The 16,429-nt window shown below is 33.3% G+C and overlaps 1 protein-coding gene across 1 annotated transcript in view; it reads left to right on the top strand.

Moving 5' to 3' along the window:
* Positions 1-477: 477 nt before the first annotated feature.
* Positions 478-16,429, top strand: part of LOC149808319 (protocadherin Fat 4-like) — a 41,966-nt gene continuing 26,014 nt past the window's right edge. Inside the window, exons 1-14 of the mRNA XM_089967103.1 lie at positions 478-615; positions 1,479-1,892; positions 2,551-2,799; positions 5,267-5,422; positions 7,213-7,380; positions 7,888-8,052; positions 8,627-8,773; positions 11,046-11,199; positions 11,690-11,910; positions 12,518-12,748; positions 13,486-13,656; positions 14,488-14,681; positions 15,342-15,465; positions 15,716-15,868. Of these exons, the coding sequence (XP_089823229.1) occupies positions 478-615; positions 1,479-1,892; positions 2,551-2,799; positions 5,267-5,422; positions 7,213-7,380; positions 7,888-8,052; positions 8,627-8,773; positions 11,046-11,199; positions 11,690-11,910; positions 12,518-12,748; positions 13,486-13,656; positions 14,488-14,681; positions 15,342-15,465; positions 15,716-15,868 (2,685 nt within the window). The remainder of the gene's footprint in view (positions 616-1,478; positions 1,893-2,550; positions 2,800-5,266; positions 5,423-7,212; positions 7,381-7,887; positions 8,053-8,626; positions 8,774-11,045; positions 11,200-11,689; positions 11,911-12,517; positions 12,749-13,485; positions 13,657-14,487; positions 14,682-15,341; positions 15,466-15,715; positions 15,869-16,429) is intronic.

Genomic DNA, 16,429 nt, shown 5'->3' with positions numbered 1-16,429 from the left:
TACTGAAATAAATAGGTACAACATTCAACTACGAGAGCGATGAGAAATATGCGATAACTGTGACGGTTGCAGACAAAGGTATGCTGGAATTCCAAAAGACTTTCTCTGTTGATATCGTAGATGTTAATGAAGTTCCCGGAGAAGCCACGCTCACTTCAAATGAGGTACACATAAATCTTTAACTTCAAGCAACTTTAAAGAAAATTTATCCGCCCGCTCTATTTATATTTAATGTACAAAATATTTACACCAGTAAGTCAATACTATATCTTGTACAGTTACAATCATGTATTTATAATGGACATCGTATTCAAAACGAATTTATTTAATAAACTAGTCATGCAATTATGTCTTTTTATTTATATGTATTTAACCGAAAGTGAGTAAGTACAATGCGTACATATTGTACACGTTTTATGTATGGTATATAACTGGATTCATTTTTTTCTCCCTTTTCTTCCTTTTAAGGTTGTGGAAATGTCACGGGAGGGAGAAATAATTGGATACATTTCCGCTGAGGACCCAGATAACCTGAGAACCGAAATTCAGACCCTGTCCTATTTGTTACTGGATGATGCGGGCGGTCGATTTGAACTTATTGGAAATGTTCTTAAGGTAACGGGACTACTATATTATTGTTTTATTTGTAAGGCACAGCCAAAAATGCTCAAATCATGGATACAGACATGCCCCCACCTAATGATCTGAACTATCTGAGTTTACGCTATTCACTTTAATTTACGGCAGAATGAAAAGTTTAGACTCAGATCTGCTGGCGCATTATACAACGGGAGATCTGGGTTTTGCTGTTTGCAGATTGGTTCGCATTGTACACGGTTAAATATACCGGGTCATTTAACTTGAGTTGTAATTATTCGTGCCATAAGTAAATTACATCTTTGGACATGCATTGGGTAATTTAAATAATAAAAAATGATGGAGATATTGAAATGTATTCTGAACCTATCTAAAAGTTTGTATTTATATATGGTTGCCGATTACATCGGATGTTTAATATATTATTTAGTATTGCAGCAAATCTGCGAATATTGATAATATATTTGAAAAATGTGTCTACATTTTCTGCTCTATTTTCAACAGTAAAGGTTTATCTTTAAAAACTTTGACCAGTTAAAAGTATTGCCATGTTAATTTCTTTCGTGAAAGGTTGAATAGAAAAGGTGTATTTATAAAAATAATTTTCAATACAAAACTTCATCACTTTTGTACTGTTTAGTCGGACTCAGTAAGTTTTATTTATAAACATTATCCAGAATGTCTACGGAAAGAAGTACGTGTCTTTTTTAGGAGATTAAAAAGTTAAAATTGTATATATTTCTTAAAATTAACTTAAATTATTTGCAGAAAGGTGAAATTACTGGTATTTGTATTCTTCGAACTAGCATTGTTAATGCCGTTTTTGAAAATTTCCTTTGTATATGCATTTCTCATTCTTTTTAATTTGGGAATATTTCCAGGTGAATGCAGTTGGAGCAGGCTGTGTGGACAAAGGAGCGTCGTACTGTCTTCTGGATTATGAATCTCAGCCCAGCCATCAGATTGTAATAAAAGCTGTAGACGACGGGAAACCTGCTCTTAGCAGCACATCAAGGATAATAATTACAGTGAAAGATATCAACGAAAAACCAACTGATTTAGCCTTGTCCACTTTGTTGATTCCGGAAGACTTTCCTCCAGGAAAAGCGTTTAGTGTAATTACAGCAAGAGATGACGATCCAGGACAAGAAATTCTGTTCACTTTATTGACTGGTCATGAACAGTTTAACATACAAGGGGATAATTTAATTCTTGCTCAGAAACTTGATTACGAAGAAGTTCAGTCATATACACTGTCTATACTTGCATCTGATAATGGTACACCTTCGATGAATGTAAGTGAAAGCTGCATACATTATATTATAGTATGACCATTTGATGAACTAGTAAAATAAACCCTTCTCAAGCGTTTTAGGCAAAGTTGCTTTGTTGTTAAGAAATTTACTGCATCTTGTAGCAACTTGTCCTTAGATAATACGGTTGATATTTTACCTATTAACTGAGGTAACGAAAATGTTTTGATTAAGTATGATTTTTGCAAATGGTATATTTTCATGATTGAGATTAACAATATTTTTTGAAACATGTTTCTCATCAGAGTTTATTTTTCAAAATCATAAGTAGGAAAAAGACAGTGATATTTTGTTTCCAAGGATTAAGTTGACAAATCCAGTCCAATGAATGTGCACATTGCAAAATAGACATATAATAAAATTCTGGGTATACAAACACGTACAAAATTTACCTTCTCGACGCAAGGCGATGAAGCAGACTTGAAGCGGATATTGTATCAAATTGTACTATTTTCAGATTAATACAGCCTCATAACGAAATTTAGACCCTCCCATTATACCTAATTGTTTAAACGTATTATGTTTGTATTCCCAAAGATCGATCAAACGCCAATATGTGAAAATGAAAAAATGTGTCCAAGAACAAACTTGTCTGGCTCATTCAGATTTACGAACGCCAGTTTTAAATTTATATTTTCAGACAACAAAGGTGTTTATAATAAACGTTTTGAATGTGAACGAGGAGCCCTACAGTGTAAGCGTCCTTCCATACAACAAAAGTTCCTATTCATTTCTAGCTAACCAGCTAAATGTGTCAGAAAATCTTCCCGTAGCGACACTGGTGGGAGAACTTGTCGCTCTTGATTACGATTCCTCGGACATCATCTCCTTTGCTTCACAAAGTCGTGAAATTTCTATACACAACCAACAATGCTTTCCTGTTACAAAGGTTTGTTGAAATGTGTTAATATTTTTGGTAGAAATACAGTATCATAATGTTATACCTGGTTCATGTCCTTGACATTTCAGAAAAAGAGAAAACAATGAACTTTTGGATTCCATGAAAGTAACATATTCATGAACAATAATGCCTGGTTCTTCTGTGTTTTCTTTTCCCAGTAAAATAATAAGCAGGAAATTTCGAGCATATATTATTTCATACGTAAATAATGGTTATTCATAAACGTGATCTAACAAATACAAATAATAATAATAATAATAATAATAATAATAATAATGAGGACTTTGTATAGCGCCTAATCTTTAGAAGCTCTAAGCGCTTTACAACATTAGACAACACCAATAAGATAAGAAACATGATAATATTATTACAAAAACAAACAACATGAAATTAGAAAAATATTAAAAAATAAAAAACATGCTGAGAATATTTCAGGTAGGAAACATTATTAGGTCTTTAAGTTTGTTCTTGCAGTCGAAATAAGTAAGTTTTGAGAGCCCTCTTGAATGTGAATCACTGTCTCTTTGAGTCTAAGTTCAGTGGGCAATTCATTCCACGTTGCTGGGCCCTGGTATGCGAAAGAACGCTGTCCATATGACTTTGTTTTCATAGTGGAAATAATGAGGATACGATTGTCAGAACAGGAGCGTAAGTATCTTGCTGGTGTGTACACATGAGTGAGGTCAGATAGATATGTTGGACTAGAGTCCGACAGTGAAATGTAGCACAGAGAACAAATTTTGTGTTTGATTCTGGATCAAATGGATAGCCAGTGTAGGGTACAGAGCAGCGGGGAGGTGTGCTCTGATCATGGTACTCTAAGTATGATCCGAGCAGCTGTGTTTTGAACTTTTTGAAGTTTCTGGAGTAGATATTGAGATGAACCAGACAGAACTGAGTTACAATAGTCCAGTCTTGAAAGTACTAATGAACACACAAGTGTTGTAAAATTTAGTCAAAACTATTTTTGGTCTTAAACTATCTTACTTGTGGATAAATATTATAGCTCTCGGCGTCTATTACCAATTATCTTTCTTCATTAAAGATTTTTTCCCTAAACCATTTCTTACGTTAGCCACTAATTGGACAACATAGCTATTACTTCATGTATAAATTATTACGTTGTACACATTGCAAGCAGAATACATTTGCTTTCTTATGCATCACAATTGGAAAGAATCTTAAATCTATTTACTGTCTCTGACCTTTTACAATGTAATGGTGAATAGCAAAATGTACAGCAGACGGTGCAAAGCAAAGATTATAGCAGATGGTACAATGTACTGAATAATATCAAATTGTACGGCAGATGGTTCAATGTAATGGTGAATAGCAAAATGTACAGCAGACGGTACAATGCAAAGTGTATAGCAGATGGTACAATGTAATGGTGAATAGCAAAGTGTACAGCAGACGGTACAATGCAAAGTGTATAGCAGATGGTACAATGTAATGGTTAATAGCAACGTGTACATCAGATATTACAATGTAATGGTTAATATCAAATTGTACAGCAGATGGTTCAATGTAATGGTTAATAGCAAAGTGTACAGCAGACGGTACAATGCAAAGTGTATAGCAGATGGTACAATGTAATGGTTAATAGCAACGTGTACATCAGATATTACAATGTAATGGTTAATATCAAATTGTACAGCAGATGGTTCAATGTAATGGTTAATAGCAAAGTGTACAACAGATGGTACAAAGTAACGGTTAATATCAAGTGTACAGCATATTGGTACAATGTATTGGTTAATAGCAAAGTGTACACCAGAAGATACAATATAATGGTTAATATCAAACTGTACAGCTGATGTTACAATGTAATGGCTAATAGGAAAATGTACAGCAGATGGTACAATGTAATCGTTAATAGCGAATATACATCATAATGGTACAAATTAATGGTGAAGAGCAAAGTGTACAGCAGATGGTACAATGTAATGGTTAATAGTACACAGCAGATGGAAATGAGGATAAGTTAGTTTCCTCTTTTCACGTTCTGGCTTTCTGCCAATAAACATTCCGATCTTATATTTTATGTACTCTTAAATTATCTTTGAAAAATACTGAATACTGAGTATATCCTCTAACGAAGAACAAACCAAAGTAAACAGATGGGAGTAGTAAAGACATATATTTGATTCAGAGTGCTGGTAAAAGAAAGCGATTACAAAGTAAATTTTCGGTGCAATTTGTCTTTGATAAGTTAATTCCTCGATCTCTTTGTTTTACCATATAAAATAGATCTCTTTGTTTTACCATATAAAATAGATCTCTTTGTTTTACCATATAAAATAGATCTCTTTGTTTTACCATAGATACATTTTATTAGGCATTAATGTTGTTTTTCAGCTCACGCGTTTTCACCTTGGAGACCTTTCAGTCGTTTTGTAAATTAAGGATTTTTAAAATAAGTATTTACCTGTATTTTCATCTTTCTTTTTCCAAGGGAACTCGTTGTACAGCTGACGTCAGGACAGGAGAAGTGTATGACTTTGAGTCAGTGTCAGAACTACAGATACTGATTACGGTTACAGACAGAGAAGGGCTATCTATGTCAAAGGCGTTCAGTATTACAGTACAAGACTCAAATGACTATCCCACGGTAGGAATAAGCACAGACAAAAATCAAATATTGACCTCAAGGTATTCAAACGACTTTTGACTACTAAACAAAACAGACTCAAAATAAAGTTGTATCTGATAAGAAATGGAGACGGACAGTGAGATGAAAATCAACTGTTAAAGATGGAGGATGTTTTAGCAACTTAACGTACTATGGTGAAGTTTATTATTTGTTAGAAATTTTAGTTTTATTATAACTTCAAATTAATATTACAAAATACAGACAATTAAATTACAGTTTACAGACCCTGAAGGAAATCGTCAGAGGTTGTGTGTGTGTGTGTGTGTGTGTGTGTGATTTGGACTTTAACGTACCTTTAAAAATTTTTCAGTGGCATCACTACGATGTTGCAGTGTGGCAGTTTATAGTGATGTCTATCACTGGAGCATCATGCCGTAGACATGTAGCATGATGTCCCACCCAGACACATTATCCTGATACCAGGCCGACCAGTCCTAACACTAACAGCTGTTATTACCATTTTTATAAGTCTTTGGTATGACGGCAGGGTTCGAACCCACGAACTCCCGCATCCTACACGGACGCTCTAACCACTAGGTCACCAGTCATGTTACAAATGTTCACTGAAACAAAGTCACAGAAAAACTTGTAACTGATTTCAACTTTCTTCATCTAGCGTTGGCCACGTTAATGAACTTGAACAAACAATGGTTTTGCAATAACAGAATTGCATAAACTGAATTTACCCTTATTATCTCTGTATAAGGTAAATCCATTCAGGTTATTTCGTGTTACACACAAACACACACACACACACACTTATGACCGGTTGACCTGCTTTGGTCGAGAAGGGTTGGAAGAAAGTACATGCAAATCGAAAGTGAAGGTTAGTGTTTAAGATTGAAGGTAATTCCTACTTCTACTGGCGGGAATGTTTTTTTTTACTTCTTCCCTGAGTTGGACACTGCAATATTTCATGTTCTTTCGCTTAAAAAGACTGAAGGTTTTTAGTATTTTAAATTCGCGAATCTTACGTTTACGTTGCAGTACTTCTATATATATATATATATATATATATATATATATATATATATATATATATATATATATATATATATATGTTTGCACACTCGTACAAGCAGATAAATTTATAATGTATTCTAAATGCGTTCTCATTTCAAATGAAAATTGTGGAACAACTTTTTAAGTCGTGCACACCTTTTGATAGCATTAGATCAAAAATGTGAAATTATTCAAGAGGTTTTATACGTTTCATTCAAAATGAGAATAATACCATTCTGTTCATTACATGACGAAACAAAGTGATTTTTTTCTTCAAGGTTAGTATAGTAACGGATAGTGAAAATGTCCCTTAAGCGCCTCACACGTAACGTATTTTATGTACGAAAAACAGAATTGTGCGACGAAACAAATTTATATTAAACGGTTATGATACAAATGAGCACGTCTAAATTGTGTGCAGAAACTTGAATATTAAAGCACATTTTGTATGAAATGATCACATTTATCTATATATATACCTTCAAGTAAGATCTCGTAAGACAATATTGTTCTTTCAGTTGAAAAAAAATAATTTGCGTTGTCACAACATGTTATTATATGATTTATTAACGTAAATAAATGATATGGCTTTATTAATCTAGATAGTAGTGAGAAAAACATATATATATATATATATATATATATATATATATATATATATATATATATATATATATATATATATATATATATATATATATAAGCACGTGTATCAGCTTGTTACAGAAACTCTCTCTTTGATGCAGGGCATACTTTTGAATGGTACTGCAGTGGAGCGACTTTCTGTCTTTGAGAATTCCAGAAGTGGGGTTCTGGCAAGAATCTCAGCTGTCGACCCAGACAAAGGGCAGACACACATAATTTCCATTGCAGATAAAGATAGTTACTTCTACGTCGCAAACAATGAGCTGAGAGTAAGATGTTGAAACTTCCAAGTATAGATTGATTTTACTATAATCATATTAATAAATGGTCTAATATCTTCAGGATACTATATTTTGTTTCTCTTCTCTATTGGTTAAAGACAGGTGCGCATACAAAAGGAAGAGAGAAATAAACTTTAAACTTAAACCAGAATATCGTCTGGGAGTGGTAGTAGTTAATTAGGTAAAGCAGTCAAATGGAAGGAAGACAAAACACACTTTGGTGAATTACATATAGGACATGCCTGATCTTTACTTGTTTAGGAGGCAATTTTTATTATTTTAATTTTTTTAAAAATCGAGAACATTTTGTGACTAGATTCGGATGTAACATAATTCTTCTTTTTCAGGCATAAAATACATGGATGGTTTTTAAATAAATGGTAAATCCACTTTATATTCTTTACAATTCGTTCTTGTCAGGTTCGTATATGTCTAAAGAGCTTTATTTCTTTAAAATAGCATACATTAAAAAACGTTGCACCATTTTATTTCTAGATCTCAACTAATGCCTTCCTTGACTATGAAGCTGAGAAGATCCACGACGTAACGATACAGGTCATAGACAATGGCGATCCTTCACTCTCTTTTGAAAAAAACATTTCCATCGATATTTTAGATGTCAACGAAAAACCAACCGAGATTACACTATCTAACAATCAGGTAAGTAGTTCACTTAGATTTTACGAATAAGTAGTTTACTTAAGTTGTACCTAAATAATGCGATAAATTTAAATACAGGTAAGTATTCCACGTAGGGACAGTGTCATAACAAAAGGTTGCTAAATTGCAACCCAAGTTAAACTGCCTTCCTATTCTCCAGTAACATAATTATAAAAGATGTTTGTTCTGAAACTTTCTGTATCACTTAGTGAAATTTATTGCAAAACCAGTGGATATTTGAACAAGCGACTCGTATATTTTCATCTAAATGTCCTATTACGTATGAATTTTATAAATATGGAAAATATGTATGAAAACAAAAGCGGCTTCAGCGCTCTTCAATTATTGTTGTTGAATACGACGTTTTTTCTTTTCTTCACTTGACGTATGAATTTGCTCAATATTATGATTGGCACCAAATTAGTGTATTGATCCAGCAGGGAAAAGTGGGGGAAGGGGAGTCTTTTAACAAAAGGGTTTACTGAAACGCACAGGATTCCCTAATTTCATTAGAAAATGTGTATCGCGTCACTGCTTCGTGTTCTTTATTTTCTGTACTGTTTTGTTATTTAAGGTTGCAGAAAATGTAAAGCCAGACTTTCTTATTGGAACGCTAACCTCAACAGATCCAGATAATTTAAAAGCAGACGTACAAACCTTTACCTACAAATTAATGGATGACGCTGAAAAAAGGTTTAAAGTAGAAGGAAATAATATTATGGTGAGTGCTACATACAATTTATTTACTGCAAAATACACGCACGTGTCCCTTATATGTGATTTCCTCAGTGACACAAACGTCGTCAAACTTTTGACATTCATGATACCCCAGATTACTAACATCCTCTATCTTAGAGAAAGTACGGATTGCCATACTTTTTCCCCATGATGCACGACGCCAATTAGTCGCACGTTCCCCTCTAACGCGCTCTGCTGCATGCCTTTCAGGAGATACAAATTTTAATAGTTTCCACTCTATGATATTGGACTTGAATTCAACAAAATATGTTGCCCTGATCTTTTTCGCAAAAACGGACTCAAGTCGTGTTATTTAACTATACAGATTTGACCAGTTTTACTTGACGCTTTACCCTTTCAGTGGAATATTCAGGAAGTTTTGGTATACTCGAAAAAGAAAAAAAAAGAGAATATAGTGCAAGCATATTGTACGCGCGGTGCTATGTATGTTTAACCTGTGAACTTGACCTTTGCCGGTGAATGAGGGTTTAAGTTTTTCCTATCTGACTATTGTTATGTTATGTCTACCTGATTTTTGTCACAATTCTAAGTAGTAAACAAGACATTTACTTGACTTTAAGTTCAAGACCTGACCTTGTTTATGAAAATTAGTGATATTTTTGTATTAGAAATGATTGGTATTCCAGGGCATACTGTTGTGTCATAGGTCAGGTGACAGTTTGTATATCAATAGAGGTTTTGTAAACAAAGCCTTCATTCCTGTTTCTTATAAGTCTCTGGGAATCTATATTCAGAATTTGTAGTTAAATCATTCATTGGAACTACTAAATAGCTCATTGACTGGATTACCACTTTAATTTTGGGATTTTTGTGAATTCGCTGAAATACATTCTGGTTGCATAATTTACTTTCAATACTATTGGGACATCAAAACATTCAAGACTCCTGGCGCAACAGGACATTCAAGATATTTGGCATTCATTCAGAACATTTGATACTTTTGGACTTGTAATGGAGCATTTATTATTATTTGTTATTTAATTCACAATACTGTTAGTGTCTTTTGAAAATTTCACTGTGCATTATAGGAATATAAATCATTTGCTGAATTTTATTTAAATTGTTAGTTTCACGTTCTTTCTTTTTAGTTTGAGACCTAATGTCGTAGCATTAGTATGGAGGTTGTCATTTATATAAAGCTTTAGCAATTGTTGCACACTATCATCATATTTCTAGTGTGGACTGTGTCCCAATCATTGACCTTTCGGCTGAAGGTTGTGTCTATCAATCAAATAGTGCATTCCATTGATTCAAGCTGAACTCGGGTGTCAGCTAGGTGTGAACGCGTTCATAAAATGGTGGATGGATAATATCTTGTCCAACAAAGTCGGGGAATTCGATAGGATTTATATCAAGTTTGTACCCTTTATAATTTGACCATTTTTTTAAAAGAAAGTGTTTGTTCTAATCACTGAAAAAGTATTTTAAAAAATGCAAAACGCGCTGGTTGAAGAAATCGGTATGTACATATGCTAATAAATAGGCATAAGATTCTTCGTTTTTACAAAGGGATCAGTAATGCTAATGAAAGGTTACACTTGTAGGCCATGTTGGTCGAACCAAACTATCCAGTTATCGGTGCCACGACGACCTTGAATGGCTGTGTAATTTTTTTACCTTCATCCAGCCATTGACGGATTCTCTTTAGTTTTATAATATATTTAGGTTGCCGGATCTTTAAATTCTACACAAGAAAAGAACACAAAAAGGGAATGAACGTAAACCAAATATTTTCTTTTCTTTAACTTCTAAACAGATTGCAGAAGAGGCAAAAGTTTGGAAAACAATGCCACTAGTGGGTAAATGAACTTCCTAATCAACCAAAAACCGGCATCGATCCATAGAAGTTTTAAGCTCTGTTTACAAATTATGTAGACTTCCCTAGAATACTGTCTTCTCAAATCTCAGGTTGATAAGATTTATTCGCGGACATTTGATAATCATAAAATTGCATGCGTTTTGATGTTGTAAATTATATTTGTCTCGTATACTGCAGTTAGATTCAAACTTTCTTTTCAGAGATCAACATTCCGAAAACAAATGTAAGCAATCAGGATTTTTTAAGTGTAAATTATTACATTTTATTACATTGACATCTTCAATGTTTGATAAGTTAGTGTGAAAATAAATTAGTATTTTGCAAATACGTGATATTGAAATACCGATTCGCTCGCTGATTCTTTTCCAACTTTGTATGGATAACTGAGTCTTAATCATTTTCTTGATTCTAATAGGTGTCGGAACCCAGTTTCAATTTTGAGATCAAGAATGTATACCGCATCATTGTCCAGGTGACAGACAGCGGTCTGCCACCTCAGTCATATGCCACATGTTTGGACATAGTGATTTCAAATGTAAACGACCCTCCATATTCTCTCATTTATACAGGTAGGTACAATATTGTGACTTAGAAAGTTATACTTCAACATGATCAGATCCATGTTAGTAAAATGTAACCATCATCTGCAATACCAATATCGGAACATTATTGATTTCGAACGTTCAGGCAAAAAGGTAAACAAACCCATTTAGTTATTTTTTAACTACTATGAGAATATTTGACCTCTAAGTATTTCTTGGAATATAGATGAAAACATACACAAAAAGTGGTATTGTTTATATCACACTTTGAAAGTTTAGACATGTATCCCTTTAGAGTTTGCATCTCGCGAAATGTTTAAGTCTCTTGTAAATAGTAGTTTTCAATATGACTCAAAATAATGAAATAACGTATCGCTGAGCATATTTACAGAACTTAGCTTCATTGTAACATAAGTTAGAAAAGAATGAACCTTTTGCATTAACATACTAAATACACAATAAGGAAAGAAGTTTTTCTACTTAATTTTCGTATTTTGTCTTATTTTTAAATGTTAAGGAGCTCCAGCACCAGAATCTTTGCCAATTGGATCCTTGGTTGGAAAATTAGAAGCCTATGATGACGACAAAGGACAATCATTGGCGTACTTTCTTGATACCAACTCTTGTTTTGGTGTTGATGGAAATGATGTTATTGTTATAGCATCGTTGGATTTTGAGCGGGAAGCATCAATTACAGTTGAAGCCAGGGTGACTGATGATGGAGACCCACCTCTATCGGTACTTTTTATTCACTATCTCCAAAGTATTGAAAGAATCCATAGGATATAAGTAACTAAACTGCGTGTAGGATGCTGTTTTACCCTATCTTTGATTTACTATCCAAACTTAAATTTGAAATAGAATCTTAGAACAGAAAAATATGTTTTGGTTTAGAAGTAATGATACTTATACTGTTTTTAATGTACATCTTTCACTCATGCATTCAGTAACAGTATCTTTCAGAGGTCTAGATCTCAGTTAAATATGAATACATCAATGATCAGAAAATAAGGTATAATAAAGTATTTTCTGCCATTATGAGGGTGTCTGCAGTACCTGTAAGTTTGTACCATCAACATATGATGTCACTATGATACGACACAGGAATATACGACAAGGAATACAAAATCTACAAATCTGAGTAACATAGATGGGATTGTTTTGTTCTAGCATGCAAATTTTTACAATCTTTCCATCGCTCATTTAAAACAAAGTAATGTTCTGTACGTTCAGGCACTTCAATTTCCTATACGTTTGTATTTCGCTCCTTTTATGTTGTTACCAGTGTGCATTAGAATACACGCTCAGTTCAAAATTAAATCCAGCCACTCAACTTTTTTTGCAGACATCAAGAAATATTACAATCACCATAGAGGATGTGAATGAAGAACCAGTCTTTCTGGAGATGAAACCGACGAGGAACACATCGGCCATATCGGAAGATGACAAGATTAATGACATTATTGGAGTTGTAACGGTACTAGATCAGGATCGGTCTGAACTAATAACTATGCGCATTGGGAATTATTCGGATGATGTGTTTAAGTTAGACCCGACAGGCCCAGTTTGTAAACAGGTGAATGTAATATAATCTTAAGTATTGATTAACAAACCACATGATACATGTAATTAGACACATTTTCCTCAAAATAGTGCTTCCGATGAAATGGCTCATCTAATTAAAAGATGTTACTTTTAAACTTACGGTTATTAGCCTTACATATAATAATCCACGTAATGTGCTTTCATGTTTGACATGTATAGTAGCGGATGGAGGAAATTATACATGCCTTACTGTTCTTCCTATTTACGTTTACTCTAAGTACCAGGCTGTCATTTCTTCATGTGAAATATAAACCATCTTTAATTTCTATTTTTAATGATAAGTAAAATGATATACAAATTATTTTTCAAGTACGTTTTAGTACATATATCATGAAAATCGGTTCATTCAATAAAGAGATGAAATAAATTGAAAAGAGTATAACAAGATGCATTGGATTCAAAGGAAAGCATAAATGTATTTAATTAACAAACAAGCTTGAAGCATATAACCCGTGCATTTGCAAGATAAGCAAAACCACCTAAAGGAAACCTTATCTCACTGATGTATCTCGATTTCGAATACCATTGAACAAGGTCTTTTCTTGACGTGTTGCAACATTGATACTTAATTTTCACTTGACTATTTACACCACTGTAGAACCCTCTTAGAATGTTGTTAAGTTAGATAAATCAGGAAAAAGGGCAAATGTTACATCAAAACTCTTTTCAGAACGCCATGTACGCAGAGTTTATCTTACCATTTTTCAGAACGATGTGCTAGCTACACTTTGTACGATCGATGTTCTGCTTAACAAAGTGGTAGACTATGAGACGATGTCTGAACCTCGGAAACTTATAGTTGAAGTGGAAGACAAAGGCGGCCTCACCCTTTCAAGCAGTTGGTCATTTAGAATCATAAATGCTAATGAACCGCCTCGCGTAAGTGAACATGTCTTATAACAAATAGCCATTCACTGTAGCAATAACTACATAACTCAATAAATCAGAATGAGTTTGTATTTGTGACAATGATTGGTAATGATGCGAAAGGCGTTAGTACCAAGTTCTGTAGCACAGAAGAAGAAGGATTCAAAGAAAACACACACACACACACACACACACACACACACACACACACATATATATATATATATATATATATATATATATATATATATATATATATATATATATATAGAGAGAGAGAGAGAGAGAGAGAGAGAGAGAGAGAGAGATTGGGAGAAACGCTTTTCATATTCGAAGAAAACACATGAATTCACATCATCCTGGGGTATATCATTTCATTTCCACACTGGCTGATTTTAGGGATATTGTATGTGAAAGAATAATTTATTCTCCTAGTCGCTTGTTAAAGCAAGCGATTAGTGCGTGATATGTATTTTGTCAAATCGAGATTGTTTGGTATATCATTGAGGAAAAAAAATAGCATTTGTTGGTATTAGTCTCCGTTTAGTACAAAATGACTTTCGAGGACTTTGCACAGATTTGTAGTCATAAGATGAGTTGAGATTAATAATTTAGCTTCATATATATGCTATTTAGAGGTTTGTTGGCATTTCTGTACGCATACAACCTACTGAGAATAGCATAGTGCTCACGACGAAATAGCGTACTTTGGAGCAAAATCGGAGGTAAATGTACATTTAAGGTGCGATAAACATTTGAGATACTGTCTATTTTAAAGTTACCGATCATTTGTTACAGTAAATTGCATCGTATATTATTAGGCTTTTTGTATCATTTTGAAAGGATATAATGCTGGACAGTGATATAACCAGTATACCGGAAAATGAGGCCAGTTTAGTCATCGGAGCTCTATCAACTGTAGATGACGATACCGAGGATGTACATATCTATCAAGTCTTATCAAACTGGGACATATTTACAATCAACAATGGGACACTTATGACGAGAGCCGCCTTGGACTTCGAAAAGCACGACAGGTTCAGATTTATAAATTTATTCATATCCATTTGTCTCCGAAAGTCTAATTGGAGCAAATTGCTCAAAATGATTGGTGCTGCAGAATATTATAACTTATACCCATTCTCTTCTCGGATTATAAAATTTTATATACATGTACTTTCTGTCTGGATAGACCTAATGATGTGATAAAACTATGTCAACTGTGGCAATCACTTTGACTTGGGAAACATGCAAACATAAATAAAGTTCATGCTTCTTTATTAAATTTAAAACATGAATCTCAACCTCAAACATTATTTTTCAAATTTCGCTTTGTTTTTCACGAGACATTAGTACATAATGCTTGTTAGGTCTGTTGAAATGTTTTACAGTTTTGGTTTTAGCAACCTTTTTTCATTCGATTTGTCTCAACGTTTGCTTTGAAGTAAGTATAACTAATGAAAAATGTGTATTTTTGATCTCGTTCCGTATTCTGCATGAGCTTTTTCTTGCTCTTGATTCAGTTATTTTTGTTCAAAGCATTTACTTTATGCAGGGGCTTATTATTGCTAATGTCTTACTATGTTTCACCAGTAAAAGTTGGTTTGTACATAGAAGAAGAATTAGGATAATAGAGATGACATCATTTAGACAGATGCTACATAAACATTTTGCTAATTATTTACGTAATTTTGCAGATACTCTGTCACCATTCGATCTCAAGACAACGGTGAACCACCCATGTCATACACAAAGACGTTCGAATTCATTGTCACCGACGTGAACGAAGTGCCATATGACATTAAATTGTCACAAAACGAGGTACTTTGATACATTAAACAATACATATATTGCTTAGCTGATGAAATATATCGAACCCGAAATTTCTCATTTTTGTCTTTAAGTTAAATATCTGCTAATTTAAAGAAATATTTTAATATATGGTCAAGTTGTTAATCTAATCTGTTTCAAATAATAATAAAAAGTTGAGAAAGATGTTTTTCAAGATTTGCAAAAATAAGTTATTGTAGATGCTTACGATTCTAACAGTGTTATATTTGTTACAATTTAGATCGATAATTCAGCGGTGATAAATGATATTGTGGCTTTAGTTAGTGTGGAGGATCCAGACAATGCGAGAATCCATGGCAAAGGTCAGAAACATACGTGCAAATTATCTCCCGATGATCTCTTCCTCGTTGACCAGTATTTAATGGCAGTAAAGGTAAGGCAATAATACTTATCCAATCATTATGTCTTTAGTAACAGGTTTTGGAATACACTATTCGTTTTTCAAGATATTTACTAAAATTTGAGTTCAAGACCTGATCTGGTTCACGAGCTTAGAATAATAAGGAAGCGAACTTGATGATAATTTGGTGCAATTTTCCATCAGAAATTTGCGAATTCCAGAACTATCTATTGCGTTGCAGGTGACGGAATTATATATATATATATATATATATATATATATATATATATATATATATATATATATATATATATTATATAACATTTACACTATAATATAATTTGTGTTCAATGTTATTTTTATCTTCAGTAGGATGCCTTTTAAAAACAAATTCTTTTCAGTCAGTTACTTTTTTCGGCTTTACTTTGAAGTAACTGAAATTATTAACCTATATTTGAATGGCATCTTTGTAAATTATTTATGCCTAATATTTATGTTTATTTTATTTTTTCATAGCTATATATGGAACAGTAAAGCGACAAATCCATCGTTTAACTTGAGAAAATACCGGTAGCACATTCTTAGCAACAGTAC

Source organism: Sinohyriopsis cumingii, chromosome 1 (genome assembly GCF_028554795.1).
Source record: "Sinohyriopsis cumingii isolate HCF-2022 chromosome 1, ASM2855479v2, whole genome shotgun sequence".
Lineage (NCBI taxonomy): Eukaryota > Metazoa > Mollusca > Bivalvia > Unionida > Unionidae > Sinohyriopsis > Sinohyriopsis cumingii.
This window is presented reverse-complemented; position numbering and strand designations above follow the sequence as displayed.